The 23,292-nt window shown below is 49.9% G+C and overlaps 2 protein-coding genes across 4 annotated transcripts in view; one reads left to right on the top strand and one right to left on the bottom strand.

Annotated features, from left to right (window-relative positions):
* The first annotated feature begins 413 nt into the window (after positions 1 to 413).
* ctu2 (cytosolic thiouridylase subunit 2 homolog (S. pombe)) lies at positions 414 to 16,732 on the top strand. 2 transcript variants are annotated; one of them, XM_030106865.1, is made up of 16 exons: positions 414 to 542; positions 2,629 to 2,703; positions 5,496 to 5,574; positions 5,667 to 5,726; positions 5,969 to 6,029; positions 6,102 to 6,211; positions 10,777 to 11,018; positions 11,483 to 11,618; positions 11,721 to 11,852; positions 12,195 to 12,286; positions 12,409 to 12,506; positions 12,653 to 12,733; positions 12,805 to 12,874; positions 13,697 to 13,754; positions 16,109 to 16,167; positions 16,453 to 16,732. In XM_030106865.1, the coding sequence occupies exons 1-16, from the start codon at positions 487 to 489 to the stop codon at positions 16,556 to 16,558; spliced, it is 1,515 nt and encodes a 504-aa protein (XP_029962725.1). In that variant the 5' UTR covers positions 414 to 486; the 3' UTR covers positions 16,559 to 16,732. The 2 variants fall into 2 exon arrangements, 1 of the variants encoding a protein (XP_029962725.1); XR_003932650.1 differs by lacking the exon at positions 16,453 to 16,732 and having other exon boundaries at positions 12,805 to 13,619.
* Positions 16,733 to 17,188: 456 nt separating this feature from the next.
* fbxw4 (F-box and WD repeat domain containing 4) overlaps positions 17,189 to 23,292 on the bottom strand; it is a 69,071-nt gene continuing 62,967 nt past the window's right edge. Inside the window, exons 9-10 of one of the 2 annotated variants that reach the window (XM_030106867.1) lie at positions 18,348 to 18,489; positions 17,189 to 17,462 (exon numbers count right to left, since the gene is read on the bottom strand). In XM_030106867.1, coding sequence (XP_029962727.1) covers positions 18,355 to 18,489 — 135 coding nt within the window. In that variant the 3' untranslated portion in view covers positions 17,189 to 17,462; positions 18,348 to 18,354. The other variant, XM_030106866.1, reaches the window with a different exon arrangement.

The raw sequence follows: 23,292 nt of genomic DNA, 5'->3' as shown, positions 1-23,292 counted from the left end.
ATATATATATATATATATATATATATATATATATATATATATATATATATATATAGTTACTCATTCCTTTTATTAATCAATCAATCAATCAACCAATCAATGTATTTTTGTACAGCCCAGTATCACAACAGCAGCTGCCTCAGAGGCTTCAAGATGTTACCTTGGTCGGTAAAAATAAAAACAGTGAATAAGCATCATGTTAATAAGTCAGATTCGCAGTACACAGTAGTAATCTATCTTTCTTGATTCTATTTAATGTTTGGGGGCGTGTACTGAATTTGCCTGACAGTTTGTTCTTCAATGTACCATGCCGCATTGTCTCTTCACAAATGTGTTCTTTCAGAAGACTCGTCCACGCCAGCGCGTGACGCTGCACGTCCCGTGTCAGCAGTGCGGCTGATGTCACTTCCGCCGGACGGTCACGTGTGAGAGCAGGAGCAGGAAGCTGCAGGTCGGAGAGTCCTGCCGTCGCGGGTGGCTGCGGCCATGTGTCAGGTGGAGGAAGAGTACCGGGAGCCGCCGCTGGCCCCCGCCCCGCCCAGGTAGCCCCCAGCACCGCACACGTTCTGGCTGCTTGACCTCTTCACCTCCAGAAACTCCGCAGACCGGCGCGTGCTTTCACCCACAGAGCTCAAAACACCAACATGGCTTCACTAATCAGCATCGCTGCTGCGTTGACTTGGGAGTAAATCATTTTATTGTATAGACTTGAGATTCAGTGATGTTTCATAAATGTTTCAAGAATTAATATCATGGATATTCTACTAGAATAGTGCGTTTCTTTTGTTCGGAATGTTGCGTGTGTGCGTGTGTTTATGCACTCAAAAATATAAACGCAACACTTTTGTTTTGGCTCCCATTTTTCATGAGATGGACTTAAAGATCTAAAATTCATTCCAGATACACAATATTACCATTTCTTTCAAACATTGTTCAGAAATCTGTCTGAATGTGTGATAGTGAGACAATCCGTCCACCTCTCAGGTGTGCCACATCAGAGCCATGGTTAGAGCACAGGTGAGGTGAGGTGAACTCACACAGAGTTTATCAGATTGTCGGTTGTGGCCTGTGGAATGTCGGTCCACTCCTCCTCCAAGGCTGTGCCAAGCTGCTGGATATTAGTGGGAAGTGGTCCACGCCGTCATACACACCGGTCAGGCACATCTCACACAAGCTCAATGGGTGACATGTCCGGTGAGATGCTGGACTGCAAGAACTGGGACATTTTCAGCTTCCAAGAATTGCGTACAGATCCTTGCAACATGGGGCCGTGCATGATCCTGCTGAAACATGAGGCGATGTGTGAAGAAGACGTGTTGCACTGCATGAGGCGAATGGTGGTCACGCCAGAGACGGACTGGTTCTGAGTCCCAGACCCCCAATAAAGCAAAAAAAACAAAAAACTGCACATTTCAGGGTGGCCTTTTATTGTGACAGTCTGAGGCTCACCTGTGCTCTAACCATGGCTCTGATGTGGCACACCTGAGAGGTGGACGGATTGTCTCACTATCACACATTCAGACAGATTTCTGAACAATGTTTGAAAGAAATGGTAATATTGCGTATCTGGAATGAATTTTAGATCTTTAAGTCCATCTCATGAAAAATGGGAGCCAAAACAAAAGTGTTGCGTTTATATTTTTGTTGCGTGTATGTCTGTCAATGAGAAGTAGTTTAATCCACTCTGTGCATTTCATCCATTTCATATTCACCTTAATCACAACTCCTCAGTTTCTGTGCACATCTCAAAGCTCCAGGTAATGCTACAGCACAGGGATGAGAGAAAAATGTATTTTGTTGTTTTGATGGAGAGCCTGTCACTCCAGCCCTCTCCAGTACACTCCCATTATAAACTCCAAACATGACTGAAATTCTTACCAAACTTTGAACCTCACAGTTAAAATTTGGTAGGTGATATTGAAATGAGGTTTTCACATCTGGATAGAGGATAAACATGCCGATGTTTTGATATTATGATGATGTTTCTACGCCAAAGTATGGCGAGGCACGATGAACTTGTTTTGGGATGATTTTTAAAAAAATTTCAGTTGGCTTTCATGTGCTTATATGGGGAAAAAAGTTCTGGTTTTTAGGAATTTTCTCTGAATTCTTTTAATGGAACACCGAGAAAAGTCATAGCACACTGCTCCAGGATTTTCTGCGCATTTTGATGTGCTTTTTGTGGTGCTGCTCCAAACGGTGCGAGACTAGTTACCCCGCTGTTATCACCCAAAAGCCCTTCGCCTTGGTGAGCAGTCTTTTTTTTTTTTTTTTTGTGGACATTAACCTTGGCGCCTTGCCAGAGGCAGGCACAGAGCGCTAAAGCCGATTCCCACCGAGTCCTCCAGGTCCGGCGGCTGCTGTCCTCTCACGCATTACTACTGCCGCAACACATCGTCAGCAGGGTAAAACTAACCCTCTCACCACGGTCTAAACCAGCTCACCTTCCCTGTTAGTGGAGAACAATCCAACGCCTGGTGAATTCTGCTTCACAACGACAGGAAGAGCCGACATCGTCAAATGTTCATCAGAAGAATGCTGACCTCCATCGCCATGAACAGAAAGGACGCCGAGAGAAGACGATGTTCTTCACTCTGTTAACATTTCTGCTTTTTTCCTCTTTAACAGTGTTTGCAAGACGTGCGTCAAATGCAAAGATGCATCTGCAGCTGTGGTGGTCCGAGCTGGAGACCCGTACTGCAGGTGAGCCAGGGTCACAGGGTCACCAGGGTCACCAGGGTCACCAAGTCACCAGGGTCACCGGGTCACCAGGGTCACCAAGTCACCAGGGTCACAGGGTCACAGGGTCACCAGGGTCACCGGGTCACCGGGTCACAGGGTCACCAGGGTCACCAGGGTCACAGGGTCACCGGGTCACCAAGTCACCAGGGTCACCAAGTCACCAGGGTCACCAGGGTCACAGGGTCACCAGGGTCACCAAGTCACCAGGGTCACAGGGTCACCAGGGTCACAGGGTCACCAAGTCACCAGGGTCACAGGGTCACCAAGTCACCAGGGTCACAGGGTCACCAAGTCACCAGGGCACATTTCACCTCACTCCCATTTTAGTGGAGGACACCCGGACGGCAGCTCTGTAGTCACCTCAGTTTTTGACACAAAAGCCTCATGTTGAGGTCAGCCTGATGCAGTGGGTGAATGAGTGAGTGTGATGGAAGGTCAGCCTGATGCAGTGGGTGAATGAGTGAGTGTGATGGAAGGTCAGCCTGATGCAGTGGGTGAATGAGTGAGTGTGATGGAAGGTCAGCCTGATGCAGTGGGTGAATGAGTGAGTGTGATGGAAGGTCAGCCTGATGCAGTGGGTGAATGAGTGAGTGAACTGCACCTCCATAACGTCTGGAGTGAGCAGGTGCTCGGGGTTTGGCCTGCACAGCGGGCGGCCTCTCTCTCCTCTCTCTCCTCTCTCTCCTCTCTCTCCTCTCTCTCCTCTCTCTCCACGCCGCCGCCGTCGTTCTGCACAGCTGTCCTCTCGGCCCGAACGCCCTCCCTACAGTGGGGTTGTGAGGTGCAGCGGGGTGTCGGTGATCAGGTAAACCCTGAGAGGATCCGCTTCGCTCGGAGCAGATCGTAGTTCTGATCCGACTGTTGGAGGTGTCTACACCGATCCAGAATCTGCTCTGTCTCATATACCCCTTTCACACTGGCCAAAAAACCCGTTTAAACCCGCTAATTACCCGGGTCCTCATGGCAGTGTGAAAGTGTTCACTCGGCATTAGACCCGGGTTTTTCAACCCTGCAGTCGACGTGGGTTTTTAGCGGGTCGCTACTACCGGCTTTTAGTGGGAGGGGCGAAAGGGAGTGTGAAAGGCAGACGCGAGTCGACGTGGTAACTTACGTGATGACGTCGATGCAGCGCGGCTACGTTAGCGCGCTAGCTGTTGTTTCTGGACACAGCGGGAGATTTCCTTCATCAAGATGACCCAGTATTGGCAAGATAGCGAGACCAGAGAGCTGCTCTGGATCCGTGGGGAAGAGGAGATTCGTCTACAGGTAACGGGGACTGTTTTCCGCTGCATTGTTTACTTTCGCTTTGCTCCGTCGCGCAGATGATGTCATCAACGCGGGACACTATCAGTGCGGGAAGACGCAGCGACGCGGCTCGCCAGCAGGCGGTTAGACGCAGGTCTGCAGGCAGTGTGACAGGACACAAAAGGCGATTATTAGCGGGTCGAAAACACGGGTCGACCCGCTAGTTGCAGTGTGAAAGGGGTAATATAAACCTCTCCTGGCAGCAGAGTGGATTAAACGGGGGTTATTGGTTCTGCCATGTGTTCCTTCGTATGTAGGGATGTGATGACGTGACAGGAAGCAGGAAACAGGAAGCAGAAGAACTGGAGAAACACTTTTCAATAACGACCCTGAGAGAACAAACGCTGGAGCCAGGCAGTGAAAGAGCTCGGTGGTAGACTGCCAGCGGACCGCCGCCCGGTGTTCTGGATTAACTGGTTCCCATGGTAACGAGTGACGGAGTCCTGTAAACATGCTGGAAGCAGCAGATATTAGAATCAGACTCACTGAAGACTCTGATAGATTTACTGAAACTGTAGAAAACTGGCGTCTCTAGAACCTCTACAAGGTTCAGTCGGGTTTCAACATCTGCTGGTCACCAGTTAACACGGACACACGGCGGGGTCCAGGTGGGACATGGCCCCGGGCGGGGCGGGGTTCTGGGCGGGGCGGGGCTCTAGGCGGGACGTGGCCCTGGGCAGGGTTCCGAGTGGGGCGGGGCTCCAGGTGGGGCTCCAGGCGGGGCTCCGAGCGGGACGGGGCCCCAGGCGGGGCTCCGAGCGGGACGGGGCCCCAGGCGGGGCTTCGGTCGGAGCGGGGCTCTGGGTGGGACGTGGCCCCAGGCGGGGCTCCAGGCGGGGCTCCGAGCGGGACGTGGCCCCAGGCGGGGCTCCAGGCGGGGCTTCGGGCGGGGCGGAGCTCTCTGAGCAGCGTCTCATGGAGACGGTGGAACGTTACTGATCAGAGATCAGCTGATAGAAGCTGTGCTGGACTCTGAGGCAGGCTGGCTGCAGAGCTGCAGACCAGAACCTGAACGTTCCCTGGCAGACCCGAGGAGCTGGTCTCAGATGTGGTCCATTTGGGAGGAACCGTACAATCCGCTTCACCCAGGACCCTGGGCAGCCAGGATTGAACGTGGAGCGCAAATGTGTTTAATCTGACTGTTTTCAATCAGATTGAAAAAAACATACATGTGAAGAGGACCACTGACAGTGCAAACGACCTGGTATGGAAGGCGATGGTTCCCCCTGCAGTACACAACATGTATTGCAACAGAAAAACAAATGAGGACCTTAAAGAATCGGCTGTCAGACATGGAGGTGGTTGTCTTTCTTTGGGTGTATTAAATTCAACATTAGCAAGAACCCGGTGGCTACATTGATCTTCTGCTTTACTGTTGGTTCTTTCCCTCCAGAAGGTTGAGGGAAATGCTTCTCTGTTGATCAATGTAACGCTTCTCTGCTGCTCAGGACCTGTTTCAAAGACTACTTCATTCATAAGTTCCGAGCCATGCTGGGGAAGAACCGAGTCATCTTCCCTGGAGAGAAGGTATGGAGCGTCCTCTGCCGCCGCCGCCGCCGCCGCCGCCGCCGCCGCCGCCGCCGCCGCCCCGGCCCTGCTGACCGGCTGTCTGCCTCCAGGTGCTGCTGGCGGTTTCCGGAGGCCCTTCCTCTTCCTCCATGCTGCGTCAAGTTCAGGAGGTTTGCTTCTTTTTCTCTCTGGATAGATGGAAACTGAAACGTTCTTGCCTTCTAGTTCAGAACAATAACCCTGTCTTCGTATAGGACAACACATCAGGCCTCTTTCCACACGTCACTCTCTTTCCTCATGTTCGTTCTGGGTTTGGACAGTAGTGGTCCCATGATGCATTGTTAAGTTATTCCCAGAGCAACCCTGTGAATAAGACTGGATGACATACAGTGAACGGAGCCTCTGATTTCAGGGTCTGAGCCAGAACGCTCACAAGAAGCTGCGGTTCTCCCCTGGAATCGTCTACATCGACGGTAAATGGAAGTGAAGTGGTCCTGTGGGTCTTCAGGCGATGGCGAGACGTGAACCGCTGTGTTTGTTCCCAGAGGGTGGCGCTGTAGGGCGGAGCCTGGAGGAGCGGCTGAGAACGGCGTCCGAGCTGCAGGCCGTGTTCAGATCCACAGGCTTCCCCTTCCACATGGTTCCTCTGGAACAGGTCTGTGAGAACCGTGGAACCGGATCTCTGCCACGTCAAAGCCCTGGAGAACCTTCTCTAAACCCTCTGGGTGCAGTGACGGGACGTTCAGCCGGAACCGAGCAGTGTGTTCCTGGAGTTCAGAGATTCATTTAATTTCTGTCCAGAGGAGCTGAGATGTAGTCACTGTAGAGCCGCTATAGAGCAGCTGTAGAGCCACCATAGAGTATCTGCAGTCAGGTGACCCGGGGGTTGGCAACCGGAGAACTGCCGCCATATTGGAGTGAAAACAACCAGTGATACGCGGTTTCATTACATACAGTATTGTGCGTTCGCGTTCTTTAACGTTGAACATGTGGACTGATCAGGAGAGCAGGGATGTTGTGTTGTCAGATCAAGAGGACAATCTGGACGTAACACACAAAGACCGGTACCGGGAGACACTACGGATTTCAGGCTGCAGCAGGACCCGGACTTGAAGCCAGCCGCCTGTTCCAGCCATGCACAGCTGAGACTCAAGAACCCCGCGACCTGGAGTACGCGGACATTTAGTGCTTAGATCTGTGTTAAACTCCAGGCCAAAATAGACTTGTTCATCACGGAACTCATTTAACCCGGACCCGGTACCGGATCCAGCAGCCGTCTGCTCCACTTCAACCAGTGTAAAAAGTGACAAATATGCTGTGAGGATGATTTCTTTCAATTGTGTCTCAAACAAAAAGCCTTCATCTCACTAACTGAGGCTCCAGCTGCACTTTGACCACCGAGTGTTTGTTTTATAACAACTTTAAAATCCAGATGCAAAAATTCACCACGCCCCCTCCCCCGCTCCTCCAGATACAAAACGCTACACAACGTAAGATCCGTCTGCTCCTCCCAACGTATTGGATATCATATGAAACTAGAAAATCTACACTTTAAGAGACACCAGGCAGAATATTCTCTGAGCCAACCAGCTCCCATCAGCAGCAAAACAAACCGAAAACCGATCATCGCATTTCACAGCCAGCACCTCAGATCGCATGTTTCTCACACATTCTTCGTCAAATCTCAAAGCTGTTCACACCAAACACAACAGATTTTATGTCCTTAACGTTTTGTGGTCATTTTCCATCTATTCGCGGTCTCCTCTGGCCAAAATTAGCCGTATAATCCTCTAGAATAGTGAAAGAGCGTCATACGCCTGAATGTTTGTTTTCACTCCAACATGGTGGCGACTACCCAGAGTGCATTGCGAGGCCGGGTGTGTGACGTCAGCTGCAAATATTCTATAGAGCAGCTGTGGAGTCACTATAGAGCAGCTGTGGAGTCACTATAGAGGAGCTGTAGAGTCACTATAGAGGAGCTGTAGAGTCACTATAGAGCAGCTGTAGAGTCACTATAGAGCAGCTGTAGAATCACTATAGAGCAGCTGTGGAGTCACTATAGAGCAGCTGTAGAGTCACTATAGAGCAGCTGTAGAGTCACTATAGAGGAGCTGTAGAGTCACTATAGAGGAGCTGTAGAGTCACTATAGAGCAGCTGTGGAGTCACTATAGAGCAGCTGTGGAGTCACTATAGAGCAGCTGTGGAGTCACTATAGAGCAGCTGTAGAGTCACTATAGAGCAGCTGTAGAGTCACTATAGAGGAGCTGTAGAGTCACTATAGAGGAGCTGTAGAGTCACTATAGAGCAGCTGTGGAGTCACTATAGAGCAGCTGTGGAGTCACTATAGAGCAGCTGTGGAGTCACTATAGAGCAGCTGTAGAGTCACTATAGAGCAGCTGTAGAGTCACTATAGAGGAGCTGTAGAGTCACTATAGAGCAGCTGTAGAGTCACTATAGAGCAGCTGTAGAGTCACTATAGAGCAGCTGTGGAGTCACTATAGAGCAGCTGTAGAGCCACTATAGAGCAGCTGTGGAGTCACTATAGAGCAGCTGAAGAGTCACTATAGAGGAGCTGTAGAGTCACTATAGAGCAGCTGTAGAGTCACTATAGAGGAGCTGTGGAGTCACTATAGAGCAGCTGTAGAGTCACTATAGAGCAGCTGTGGAGTCACTATAGAGCAGCTGTGGAGTCACTATAGAGCAGCTGTGGAGTCACTATAGAGCAGCTGTAGAGTCACTATAGAGCAGCTGTAGAGTCACTATAGAGGAGCTGTAGAGTCACTATAGAGCAGCTGTAGAGTCACTATAGAGCAGCTGTAGAGTCACTATAGAGGAGCTGTAGAGTCACTATAGAGGAGCTGTAGAGTCACTATAGAGCAGCTGTAGAGTCACTATAGAGCAGCTGTAGAGTCACTATAGAGCAGCTGTGGAGTCACTATAGAGGAGCTGTAGAGTCACTATAGAGGAGCTGTAGAGTCACTATAGAGCAGCTGTAGAGTCACTATAGAGCAGCTGTAGAGTCACTATAGAGCAGCTGTGGAGTCACTATAGAGCAGCTGTAGAGTCACTATAGAGGAGCTGTAGAGTCACTATAGAGCAGCTGTAGAGTCACTATAGAGGAGCTGTGGAGTCACTATAGAGCAGCTGTAGAGTCACTATAGAGCAGCTGTGGAGTCACTATAGAGCAGCTGTGGAGTCACTATAGAGCAGCTGTGGAGTCACTATAGAGCAGCTGTAGAGTCACTATAGAGCAGCTGTAGAGTCACTATAGAGCAGCTGTAGAGTCACTATAGAGGAGCTGTAGAGTCACTATAGAGGAGCTGTAGAGTCACTATAGAGGAGCTGTAGAGTCACTATAGAGCAGCTGTAGAGTCACTATAGAGCAGCTGTAGAGTCACTATAGAGCAGCTGTGGAGTCACTATAGAGGAGCTGTAGAGTCACTATAGAGGAGCTGTAGAGTCACTATAGAGGAGCTGTAGAGTCACTATAGAGCAGCTGTAGAGTCACTATAGAGCAGCTGTGGAGTCACTATAGAGCAACTGTGGAGTCACTATAGAGCAGCTGTAGAGTCACTATAGAGCAGCTGTAGAGTCACTATAGAGGAGCTGTAGAGTCACTATAGAGGAGCTGTAGAGTCACTATAGAGCAGCTGTGGAGTCACTATAGAGCAGCTGTGGAGTCACTATAGAGCAGCTGTAGAGTCACTATAGAGCAGCTGTGGAGTCACTATAGAGCAGCTGTAGAGTCACTATAGAGCAGCTGTGGAGTCACTATAGAGCAGCTGTAGAGTCACTATAGAGCAGCTGTAGAGTCACTATAGAGCAGCTGTAGAGTCACTATAGAGGAGCTGTAGAGTCACTATAGAGGAGCTGTAGAGTCACTATAGAGGAGCTGTGGAGTCACTATAGAGCAGCTGTAGAGTCACTATAGAGCAGCTGTGGAGTCACTATAGAGCAGCTGTGGAGTCACTATAGAGCAGCTGTGGAGTCACTATAGAGCAGCTGTAGAGTCACTATAGAGCAGCTGTAGAGTCACTATAGAGCAGCTGTGGAGTCACTATAGAGCAGCTGTAGAGTCACTATAGAGGAGCTGTAGAGTCACTATAGAGGAGCTGTAGAGTCACTATAGAGGAGCTGTAGAGCCACTATAGAGGAGCTGTAGAGCCACTATAGAGGAGCTGTAGAGCCACTATAGAGGAGCTGTAGAGTCACTATAGAGCAGCTGTGGAGTCACTATAGAGCAGCTGTAGAGTCACTATAGAGGAGCTGTAGAGTCACTATAGAGGAGCTGTAGAGTCACTATAGAGGAGCTGTAGAGTCACTATAGAGCAGCTGTGGAGTCACTATAGAGGAGCTGTAGAGCCACTATAGAGGAGCTGTAGAGTCACTATAGAGCAGCTGTAGAGTCACTATAGAGGAGCTGTAGAGCCACTATAGAGGAGCTGTAGAGTCACTATAGAGCAGCTGTAGAGTCACTATAGAGGAGCTGTAGAGCCACTATAGAGGAGCTGTAGAGTCACTATAGAGGAGCTGTAGAGTCACTATAGAGCAGCTGTAGAGTCACTATAGAGGAGCTGTAGAGCCACTATAGAGGAGCTGTAGAGTCACTATAGAGGAGCTGTAGAGTCACTATAGAGCAGCTGTAGAGTCACTATAGAGGAGCTGTAGAGCCACTATAGAGGAGCTGTAGAGTCACTATAGAGGAGCTGTAGAGTCACTATAGAGCAGCTGTAGAGTCACTATAGAGGAGCTGTAGAGTCACTATAGAGGAGATATAGAGTCACTATAGAGCAGCTGTAGAGTCACTATAGAGGAGCTGTAGAGTCACTATAGAGGAGCTGTAGAGTCACTATAGAGGAGATATAGAGTCACTATAGAGCAGCTGTAGAGTCACTATAGAGGAGCTGTAGAGCCACTATAGAGGAGATATAGAGTCACTATAGAGCAGCTGTAGAGTCACTATAGAGCAGCTGTAGAGTCACTATAGAGGAGCTGTAGAGTCACTATAGAGGAGATATAGAGTCACTATAGAGCAGCTGTAGAGTCACTATAGAGGAGCTGTAGAGCCACTATAGAGGAGATATAGAGTCACTATAGAGCAGCTGTAGAGTCACTATAGAGCAGCTGTAGAGTCACTATAGAGGAGCTGTAGAGCCACTATAGAGGAGATATAGAGTCCCTGTCGTGTGAAGTCAGTGACATTGTCCTCCTGCCCTCAGGTTCTGGATGTCCCTCCGTCGGTTCTGGTTCCAGCGGCGTCCTCACAGCCTGCAGCCAGTGTGTACAAAGCAGCCGTGGACGGCTTCCTGCAGGCTGCCGGCGGCCGGCGCCCCGGCGCCGCGGTGCAGCAGCAGGACGCCGCCGGGCTGGACGTCCTGGAGGCTCACACTGCGTCTCTTCAGCAGCTGATGGACTCTGCAACCTCGCTGACGGCCAGACAGGAGCTGCTGTCCTCACTCAGGTCCGCCTGTCCTCACTCACCCTCTTTCTTCCTGACACTCTCATCTGGACTGCAGAATGCTGTAAGAGAGATTTGTTTACCGGGACTTGTGTCAGAAATGACGGGAGAAAAGTACAAATTGGACAAAAACCATTTGTCACTTGAATTTTGACTAATTGATGTTTTCATGGTCAGTGTTCAGAGGGAACTGTGGTGGATGTCCAGGTGCTCCATCCATAGATAGTGTTGGCACATCCGTCCAATCAGCTCTCTAATCGTTTCCTCCACTCGGCCCCGTTTGTGACCAATAGCAGCATTAGCATCCAGGGGCTAACATGTGGGCCGCCTGAGGTCCAGTTCTACCCCGGTGATCCAGATCTGCACCTGGCAGTGGGGTGATGGGTGGAGGTGGTCCAGCGGTGGGTGATGGGAGGGGTAATGGGCGGGGGTGTGTGATGGCGTGTGTGACGGCTGTTCTCTCCCAGGCAGCACCTGCTGGTGCACACCGCCCGCTCTCACGGCTACTCCAAGCTCATGCTGGGCGACAGCTGCAGCCGGTCGGCCGTCAAGCTGCTCGCCGCCGTCTGCCTGGGCCGCGGCGCCCAGCTGGCTCAGGACACGGTGCGTCCAGGACTCCCTGCAGACGGCGCCGGCGATGCTCAGGTCGGCCCTGCTCGGGGCCGCCGGCCCCGTGTTTGACCACGGTTGTTTTGTTACCTTCAGGGTTTCTCGGACTCCAGGTATGGGGACGTCGTCTCTGTGAGGCCCATGAGGGACTACTCCGCCAAGGAGATCGCCTTCTACAACCACATGTTCGGGGTGCCGTCAGTGCTCAGCCCCAGCCTGACCACCAAGGTAGGGTCCTGCCCGGGGGCCGGGGGGGGGGGGGGGGGGGGGGGGGGGGGACGTCGCATTGACCACATCAGTGGGCGTGTCCTCGTCCATGACGAGGAGAATCCCCTGAGGGGCTGTCCCAGAGGACTGCTGGTCCTGGATCAGGAATCGGGTGGATCTGGGAGATGAGGAGCAAACGCTAACAGATCTCCAGATCCAGGCCAGGACCAGAGGGATCTGCTGGTCCAGTCCTGCTCAGCCAGGGTCTGATCTGTCCCCAGCCAGGCCAAGACCCGTCTCTGTCTAATGTGCTTCTGTAGCTGACATGGTGTCCCCCCTGTCCCCCTGTCCACCCCCCCAAAGACCTCTGACAAGTCCAGCATTCAGCAGCTCACAGAGAGCTTCATCACCAGGCTGCAGGCGGACTTCCCCTCTACTGTCAGCACCATCTACAGGTCTGACACACACACACACACACACACACACACACACACACACACACACACACACACACACACACACACAGCTGCAGCCTGAGCTCCAGCAGGGGACAGACAGCGGTGTGTTGGTCCTGCAGGACCAGTGAGAAGCTGCAGACGGCCGGCGGGTCCTCGGGGGGGACGGCGGGGACGGACACCTGTCTGCTCTGCGTCTGCGTCCTGGACACGTCTGTGGGTGAGTGAGACCCCGGAGGACCCGGTTCCTCAAATCTCCTGGACCCATCTGGTGACGTGAGGCGTTACTTCAGTGGTTCACAACATGTGGTCTGGGACCCCTGTCAGGGACAGCAGCAGAAGACACCTGGTGTTTTGTGTTTTCAGGGAACGCCACGGCCTTCCGGTCCACCCTGGTCTCCCAGTGCCTGTCGGACTCCAGGGCCGTCCCCTCAGGACCAGACCCCGGTAACCGGCTCTGTCGTCACGGCGACGTCCTCCTGCCGGCCGTGTCCTGCTCATCCTGTGTTGTCCTTCAGTTTCAGCGAAGCAGAGCAGGCCCTGTGGAGGACAGCAGTGTGGGACTCGTACCTGCAGCGCTGAGGACCGGTAAGACTGCTGTCCAGACCAGAGTCCAGCTGAGGCCGGGGGGGGGGCGTCCCGGGCCGTCCGTCCCGGGCCGTCCGTCCCGGGCCGTCCGTCCCTCCCTGCAGCGGGTTCAGAGACGGCTCCAGGTGTGACATCCTGGACTGAAGACGGATCCTCCTGTAACGAGCTCAGCGCGGTCAGGAAGACACGTCTCCACTCAGAGACGTGTCAACACTTCAGAGACTAAATGTGTGGTCGGAGGTCCCTGAAGCCGGGCTGCGGTGGATCCAGGTCTGGTCTCTGGCATGAGTCCAGCAGGGATCCATAGGCTGGTCTGTGAAGGGAGCGGTCCAGGCTCTGTCCCACTCTGTCCTGGGATGAGTCCATGTCAGACAGACCTGGACCTCCTGGAGGAGCTCTGGAAACTCTGACCCTTCTCCTTTGGGAACCAGAGCCGGGGTCACGGTCCAGGTCCACCGAGCAGGTCTGGGACGGAACGGAAGATGAGAGCAAAGAGCCTGGATGGAAATGTGACCTTTCTGACCTCTAGAACACACCAGGCAGCGGGGGACGGGTTCAGTCTGGTTGTTCTGGTTGCTGTTGGAGCCTGAGGTGGACCGGTGGACCGGTGGACCGGCTCAGGACCACTTCTCTCATATGATTGCGCCGAAAGCGAACGTGAGCTTTATGATTCCTTGACGGCAGCAGGCAGCAGGAGCTGTCGCTTCGCTGCGGAGGTTCCTGGTGTTCAGACGCTGGAGGGACGGTGTGTTTCAGGAGGAGTGAAGGTCAGAGGTCAGGAGGAGTCCTGCAGAACTGTGTCTGAATCCTGTTTCTCTGCAGGACTCCGGACCTGAAGGCCCTGCTGTGCTACAGCTGTCAGCGGACGCTCCGAGACCTGGTGAGTTCCCGCCCCCACCAGGGACCCGTTGAGACCCGCTCACACCCGGCTCCTCCTGGCAGGGGGTCTAAAGGGCTTCACACCCGGGTCGACGCCGTAACTTACATGATGGCGTCGCCGTAGCCAGGGGTCTGCAGGAAGCTAGACCAGCAGGGGGCTAGACCAGCAGGGGGCTAGACCAGCAGGGGGCTAGACCAGCAGGGGGCTAGACCAGCAGGGGGCTAGACCAGCAGGAGGCTAGACCAGCAGGAGGCTAGACCAGCAGGAGGCTAGACCAGCAGGGGGCTAGACCAGCAGGAGGCTAGACCAGCAGGAGGCTAGACCAGCAGGGGGCTAGACCAGCAGGAGGCTAGACCAGCAGGAGGCTAGACCAGCAGGAGGCTAGACCAGCAGGGGGCTAGACCAGCAGGAGGTTAGACCAGCAGGAGGTTAGACCAGCAGGAGGTTAGACCAGCAGGGGGCTAGACCAGCAGGGGGCTAGACCAGCAGGGGGCTAGACCAGCAGGGGGCTAGACCAGCAGGAGGCTAGACCAGCAGGGGGCTAGACCCGGGTCTGCAGGAGGTTAGACCAGCAGGGGGCTAGACCAGCAGGAGGCTAGACCAGCAGGGGGCTAGACCAGCAGGAGGTTAGACCAGCAGGGGGCTAGACCCGGGTCTGCAGGAGGTTAGACCAGCAGGGGGCTAGACCAGCAGGGGGCTAGACCAGCAGGGGGCTAGACCAGCAGGGGGCTAGACCAGCAGGGGGCTAGACCAGCAGGAGGCTAGACCAGCAGGAGGCTAGACCAGCAGGGGGCTAGACCAGCAGGAGGTTAGACCAGCAGGGGGCTAGACCAGCAGGAGGCTAGACCAGCAGGAGGCTAGACCAGCAGGAGGCTAGACCAGCAGGGGGCTAGACCAGCAGGAGGCTAGACCAGCAGGAGGCTAGACCAGCAGGGGGCTAGACCAGCAGGAGGTTAGACCAGCAGGAGGCTAGACCAGCAGGAGGCTAGACCAGCAGGGGGCTAGACCAGCAGGAGGTTAGACCAGCAGGAGGTTAGACCAGCAGGAGGCTAGACCAGCAGGAGGCTAGACCAGCAGGGGGCTAGACCAGCAGGGGGCTAGACCAGCAGGAGGTTAGACCAGCAGGGGGCTAGACCAGCAGGAGGCTAGACCAGCAGGAGGCTAGACCAGCAGGAGGCTAGACCAGCAGGGGGCTAGACCAGCAGGAGGCTAGACCAGCAGGAGGCTAGACCAGCAGGGGGCTAGACCAGCAGGAGGTTAGACCAGCAGGAGGCTAGACCAGCAGGAGGCTAGACCAGCAGGGGGCTAGACCAGCAGGAGGTTAGACCAGCAGGAGGTTAGACCAGCAGGAGGTTAGACCAGCAGGGGGCTAGACCAGCAGGGGGCTAGACCAGCAGGGGGCTAGACCAGCAGGGGGCTAGACCAGCAGGAGGCTAGACCAGCAGGGGGCTAGACCCGGGTCTGCAGGAGGTTAGACCAGCAGGGGGCTAGACCAGCAGGAGGCTAGACCAGCAGGGGGCTAGACCAGCAGGAGGTTAGACCAGCAGGGGGCTAGACCCGGGTCTGCAGGAGGTTAGACCAGCAGGGGGCTAGACCAGCAGGGGGCTAGACCAGCAGGGGGCTAGACCAGCAGGGGGCTAGACCAGCAGGGGGCTAGACCAGCAGGAGGCTAGACCAGCAGGAGGTTAGACCAGCAGGGGGCTAGACCAGCAGGAGGTTAGACCAGCAGGGGGCTAGACCAGCAGGGGGCTAGACCAGCAGGAGGCTAGACCAGCAGGAGGTTAGACCAGCAGGGGGCTAGACCAGCAGGGGGCTAGACCAGCAGGGGGCTAGACCAACAGGAGGTTAGACCAGCAGGGGGCTAGACCAGCAGGGGGCTAGACCAGCAGGGGGCTAGACCAGCAGGGGGCTAGACCAGCAGGGGGTTAGACCAGCAGGAGGCTAGACCAGCAGGAGGTTAGACCAGCAGGAGGCTAGACCAGCAGGAGGCTAGACCAGCAGGGGGCTAGACCAGCAGGGGGCTAGACCAGCAGGGGGTTAGACCAGCAGGAGGCTAGACCAGCAGGAGGTTAGACCAGCAGGAGGCTAGACCAGCAGGGGGCTAGACCAGCAGGGGGCTAGACCAGCAGGGGGCTAGACCAGCAGGGGGCTAGACCAGCAGGAGGCTAGACCAGCAGGAGGTTAGACCAGCAGGGGGCTAGACCAGCAGGAGGCTAGACCAGCAGGAGGTTAGACCAGCAGGGGGCTAGACCAGCAGGAGGCTAGACCAGCAGGGGGCTAGACCCGGGTCTGCAGGCAGTGGGACGGGGTCTTCGTGGCCACAGTGTTGATCCAGACTCTGACTCTTCCTGCAGTCGTCACTGGACCGTCTTCCTCACTACATCCTGTCAGAGGCTCAGAGCAGAGCCAGAAGGTGAGACAAGCAGGAACCTCCTCCTCCTCCTCTTCCTCTTCCTCTTCCACCTCCTCTTCCTCCTCCTCCTCTTCCTCTTCCACCTCCTCCTCTTCCTCTTCCACCTCCTCCTCTTCCTCTTCCACCTCCTCCTCTTCCTCTTCCTCCTCCTCCTCTTCCTCTTCTTCCTCCTCATCCTCTTCCTCCCCGGGTTGGTTTCGGAACAGAGCAGCTCCCCAGACGTGGGAGTCTTATCGGAGTGAAGGACTGTCCCTGTCCCTGTGGACTGACGGTGCTGTCCTGCAGGTCTCAGCTGAGGGAGGAGATCAGGGACTTCCTGCTGGACCACCACGACGACGATGAGGATGACGAAGGTCTTCATTCTCCTCCAGATCCGAGTGTCGTAGCTTGAGAGCTGGCCGGTTGTTCAGTGTTCTCCCAGCGTCTGCAGTACTGGACACTCTGTCTGTCCTCCGCTCTGCCCCAAGACTTCTGGGGATCATGATGCTAATAAAAGTTTAAAACGTCAGCATGCGTGTTTCCTCAGTGTCCCGGGTGTCTCCGGGTGTCTCCGGGTGTCTCCGGGTGTCTCCGGGTGTCTCCAGCCTCCTGACAGGTTCTTCTCTCAGCCTGACGCTGACCTCTGCTCCTCCTGACCTGAGAGCCAGCACCCTGGAGACCGTCCAGGACGAGGGGAGAGCCTGGGACAGGAGACAGAGGTCATCTGGGAAGGCTCACGAGACAGTTTCCACGTCTCGTCCCTGACACGGTGCCTCAGCTCCGCCCCCCAGTGGTCAGCTGAGTGAGCAGCTGTCCTCCATGAAGACCAGCAAGCTTCACAGGACGGACAGACGAACATCTGAGCTCCGTCCTCAGCTCAGACATGATGGACTGGCGTCCAACGAAAGCCGCCAGGTGTCAGGCTGTGGCAGACTGAGCTACAGCCTCAGATGTTCAGGCACCTTCTCTCCTGCTTGGGCTTGAATTCAAGCGCGTCCTCTGAAGGCTGTTATTAGTCACTTTATTTGATTTTAAAAGTTCATTATTCGCCTGTGGAAAAAGATCACTGGTAAATTTAAGTTGAAGAAAGGCTGCAAATTAAAAAAAAGCATGTGATTTTTTTCTGAATTCAGTTAAGGAAGTGAATGCCATTGATGTTAGTTTAATTTGAAATTCGATGTGCAATCGTAAGGGATGTCGATCTTTGTTCCGTCTTGTTTGAACTTCTTTGGGTCCAGGGTTTCAGTAAACGCCTCTGTCGGCCCGGGACTCCGTCCCAGGTGAAGATCTTGGCCACTGTGTGTTTGAGCGTGACGCTGTGGACGAGAGGGAAGGCGGTGGATCAGGACCTGCAGCAGTGGAACCGGCTCCACGTGGCAGGATCATGTTGGGTTTAGGGTGAGGATTAAGACTAAGCTTAAAAGAATGGCTGGTGGGGATGTTTCTAGAGAGGAGAGCTCTCGGGTCCAGCTGAGGGGCCTCATCTGGAAGCTCTGGAACAGTACAGCAGCACGCGCACACACACACACACACACACACACACACACACACACACACACACACACACACACACACGGTAAATGATCAGAACCAGCAGCAGTCCCATTCAGACCAGGACTGTGACCGAGCAGCAGGCTGCACTTCCCCCTGTGGACACTAGATGGCCTCATTGGCACAAAGATGCTGCCAGAGTGAAGCCACGAGGCTCCAAGAAGTCCTGTCCTCCAGTCCTGTCCTCCAGCCCTGTCCTCCAGTCCTGTCCTCCAGTCCTGTCCTCCAGCCCTGTCCTCCAGCCCTGTCCTCCAGTCCTGTCCAGTGCCCGGCCGAAGAGGACGGGTCAGAGAAGACGTTGGGTGAAAGGCAGTATCTGTTCTGGTCTCGAGGTGTCAGCAGGACCTGGAGGGACTTCCTGCTCCTCTTCCCTTTTCAATTCAACACTGCCAAACTCCACTCGTCTTCTCTGATCAGGGAGGGACGGGGTCAGAGCAGTGAGCTGACCCGTCCTCTCAGGGTCCTCCAGCTCCAGATGAGCTCCTCAGAGCTCACATGAGCCAGAGGACGGACCAAGCAGAGGACGGACCAAGCAGAGGACGGACCAAGCAGTGTTTGACACACAGCCACGGCCCCGAGTCAAAGAGCCGGCACAGGTGGAAACATTTACTGGGAAAATAGACGTCTTTATTGAAGCGACGGCAGCAGACCGGAGTATCATCTGCAGTCCGAGGCACCGGGCCTGAAGTCCAGACGGAGCAGCGACGAGGCCAGAGCGGCGAACAGCTGGGAGCTGCTGAACCTCAGGCAGTACACGGGGCTGCTGACCGGACCCGGGCCCAGCTGGAAGAACTGCAGAGCAGACCGGAGACGGGCTTCACGTTAACACAACACTAACACAGCATTAACACAACGTTAACACAACATTAACACAACATTAACACAACACATTAACACAACATTAACACAACATTAACACAACATTAACACAACACATTAACACAACATTACCACAACATTACCACAACATTAACACAACATTAACACAACATTAACACAACATTAACACAACATTAACACATTAACACAACATTAACACAACATTAACACAACATTAACACAACACTAACACAGCATTAACACAACGTTAACACAACATTAACACAACACATTAACACAACATTACCACAACACATTAACACAACATTAACACAACATTAACACAACACATTAACACAACATTACCACAACATTACCACAACATTAACACAACATTAACACAACATTAACACAACATTAACACAACGTTAACACAACGTTAACACAACATTAACACAACATTAACACATTAACACAACATTAACACAACATTAACACAACATTAACACAACATTAACACAACACATTACCACAACATTAACACAACATTAACACAACATTACCACAACACATTACCACAACATTACCACAACATTACCACAACATTAACACAACATTAACACAACATTACCACAACATTACCACAACATTACCACAACATTAACACAACACATTAACACAACATTACCACAACATTACCACAACATTAACACAACATTAACACAACATTAACACAACATTAACACAACATTAACACATTAACACAACATTAACACAACATTAACACAACATTAACACAACACTAACACAGCATTAACACAACGTTAACACAACATTAACACAACACATTAACACAACATTACCACAACACATTAACACAACATTAACACAACATTAACACAACACATTAACACAACATTACCACAACATTACCACAACATTAACACAACATTAACACAACATTAACACAACATTAACACAACGTTAACACAACGTTAACACAACATTAACACAACATTAACACATTAACACAACATTAACACAACATTAACACAACATTAACACAACATTAACACAACACATTACCACAACATTAACACAACATTAACACAACATTACCACAACACATTACCACAACATTACCACAACATTACCACAACATTAACACAACATTAACACAACATTACCACAACACATTACCACAACACATTACCACAACATTAACACAACATTAACACAACATTACCACAACATTAACACAACATTACCACACAACATTAACACAACATTAACACAACATTACCACAACATTAACACAACATTACCACAACATTAACACAACATTAACACAACATTAACACAACATTAACACAACATTAACACAACATTAACACAACACATTACCACAACATTAACACAACATTAACACAACATTACCACAACACATTACCACAACATTACCACAACATTACCACAACATTAACACAACATTAACACAACATTACCACAACACATTACCACAACACATTACCACAACATTAACACAACATTAACACAACATTACCACAACATTAACACAACATTACCACACAACATTAACACAACATTAACACAACATTACCACAACATTAACACAACATTACCACAACATTACCACAACATTAACACAACATTACCACAACACATTACCACAACATTAACACATTAACACAACATTAACACAACATTACCACAACATTAACACAACATTACCACAACATTACCACAACATTAACACAACATTACCACAACATTACCACAACATTAACACAACATTACCACAACACATTACCACAACATTAACACATTAACACAACATTAACACAACATTACCACAACATTACCACAACATTAACACAACATTAACACAACATTAACACAGCATTAACACAACGTTAACACAGCATTAACACAACATTAACACAACATTAACACAACATTAACACAACGTTAACACAACGTTAACACAACATTAACACAACATTAACACATTAACACAACATTAACACAGCATTAACACAACGTTAACACAGCATTAACACAACATTAACACAACATTAACACAACATTAACACAACGTTAACACAACATTAACACAACATTAACACATTAACACAACATTAACACAACATTAACACAACATTAACACAACATTAACACAACATTAACACAACATTACCACAACGTTAACACAACATTAACACAACATTAACACATTAACACAACATTAACACAACATTAACACAACATTACCACAACATTACCACAACATTAACACAACATTACCACAACATTACCACAACATTAACACAACATTACCACAACACATTACCACAACATTAACACATTAACACAACATTAACACAACATTACCACAACATTACCACAACATTAACACAACATTAACACAACATTAACACAGCATTAACACAACGTTAACACAGCATTAACACAACATTAACACAACATTAACACAACATTAACACAACGTTAACACAACGTTAACACAACATTAACACAACATTAACACATTAACACAACATTAACACAGCATTAACACAACGTTAACACAGCATTAACACAACATTAACACAACATTAACACAACATTAACACAACGTTAACACAACATTAACACAACATTAACACATTAACACAACATTAACACAACATTAACACAACATTAACACAACATTAACACAACATTAACACAACATTACCACAACACATTACCACAACATTACCACAACATTAACACAACATTAACACAACATTACCACAACACATTACCACAACACATTACCACAACATTAACACAACATTAACACAACATTACCACAACATTAACACAACATTACCACACAACATTAACACAACATTAACACAACATTAACACAACATTAACACAACATTAACACAACATTACCACAACACATTACCACAACATTACCACAACATTACCACAACATTAACACAACATTACCACAACACATTACCACAACACATTACCACAACATTAACACAACATTACCACAACATTAACACAACATTACCACACAACATTAACACAACATTAACACAACATTACCACAACATTAACACAACATTACCACAACATTACCACAACATTAACACAACATTACCACAACACATTACCACAACATTAACACATTAACACAACATTAACACAACATTACCACAACATTAACACAACATTACCACAACATTACCACAACATTAACACAACATTACCACAACATTACCACAACATTAACACAACATTACCACAACACATTACCACAACATTAACACATTAACACAACATTAACACAACATTACCACAACATTAACACATTAACACAACATTAACACAACACATTAACACAACATTAACACAACATTACCACAACATTACCACAACATTACCACAACACATTAACACAACATTAACACAACATTAACACAACATTAACACAACATTACCACAACACATTAACACAACATTACCACAACACATTAACACAACATTAACACATTACCACAACATTACCACAACACATTAACACAACACATTAACACAACATTACCACAACATTACCACAACATTACCACAACACATTAACACAACATTAACACAACACATTAACACAACATTAACACAACATTACCACAACATTACCACAACATTAACACAACATTACCACAACATTAACACAACATTACCACAACATTAACACAACATTACCACAACATTACCACAACATTACCACAACATTAACACAACATTAACACAACATTAACACAACATTACCACAACACATTAACACAACATTAACACAACACATTAACACAACATCACAACAACATTAACACAACATTACCACAACACATTAACACAACATTACCACAACACATTAACACAACATTACCACAACATTACCACAACATTACCACACAATATTACCACAACATCACATTAACACAACATTACCACAACATCACAACACAACATTCACACAACATCACAACACAACATTAACACAACATCACAACACAACATTAACACATCACATTAACACAACACCACAACACATTAATACAACACCACAACACATTAACACAACATCACATTACCCCTCCATCACAACACATCACAACACATGAACACAACACAACATCACATTCACACAACATCACAACATTAACACAACATCACAACACATAAAATGTTATTGTAATTACAATAACATCACAATATAACATCACACTGACATAACATGTTTCTTTGATGTTTTGTGTTGTGTTGTTCTTTTGATTGTTGTGCTGTGGTGGTTTGTATTGTGCAATGTTTTGTGTTGTGACGTTGTATTGTAGGGTAAAACTAACCCGTCTCACGACGGTGATGTTATGTTGTGATTTTGTAATGCGATGTTATATTGTGTTGTGTTGTGTTGTTGTGCTGTGTTTGTGTTCTTGTGTGTGACTTCTGCTATGACTAAACCTGGGTTTACATTAGAAGCATGTTTGTTTCTGTTTTTCAAATTAAACACTTTCTAAGTGGGCATCAATCCAATCAGCTGATCCAGGGATCTGCTGAGACGGCCTGGACCCAGTGGGTTCCAGCTGGACCCTGTGGGTTCCAGCTGGACCCCGTGGGTTCCAGCTGGACCCAGTGGGTTCCAGCTGGACCCAGTGGGTTCCAGCTGGACCCAGTGGGTTCCAGCTGGACCCCGTGGGT

This window comes from Salarias fasciatus, chromosome 13 (assembly GCF_902148845.1).
Source record: "Salarias fasciatus chromosome 13, fSalaFa1.1, whole genome shotgun sequence".
NCBI classification, from domain to species: Eukaryota; Metazoa; Chordata; class Actinopteri; order Blenniiformes; family Blenniidae; genus Salarias; species Salarias fasciatus.
This window is presented reverse-complemented; position numbering and strand designations above follow the sequence as displayed.

What these genes read in the sequence shown, in the direction of transcription:
- ctu2 (XM_030106865.1), top strand. Translation starts at nt 487, where the DNA reads ATGTGTCAGGTGGAGGAAGAGTACCGGGAGCCGCCGCTGGCCCCCGCC. An exon ending in GAGCTGCTGTCCTCACTCAG is followed by an intron (nt 11,019 to 11,482) that starts GTCCGCCTGTCC and finishes GTTCTCTCCCAG; the next exon opens with GCAGCACCTGCTGGTGCACA. An exon ending in GCCCCAGCCTGACCACCAAG is followed by an intron (nt 11,853 to 12,194) that starts GTAGGGTCCTGC and finishes ACCCCCCCAAAG; the next exon opens with ACCTCTGACAAGTCCAGCAT.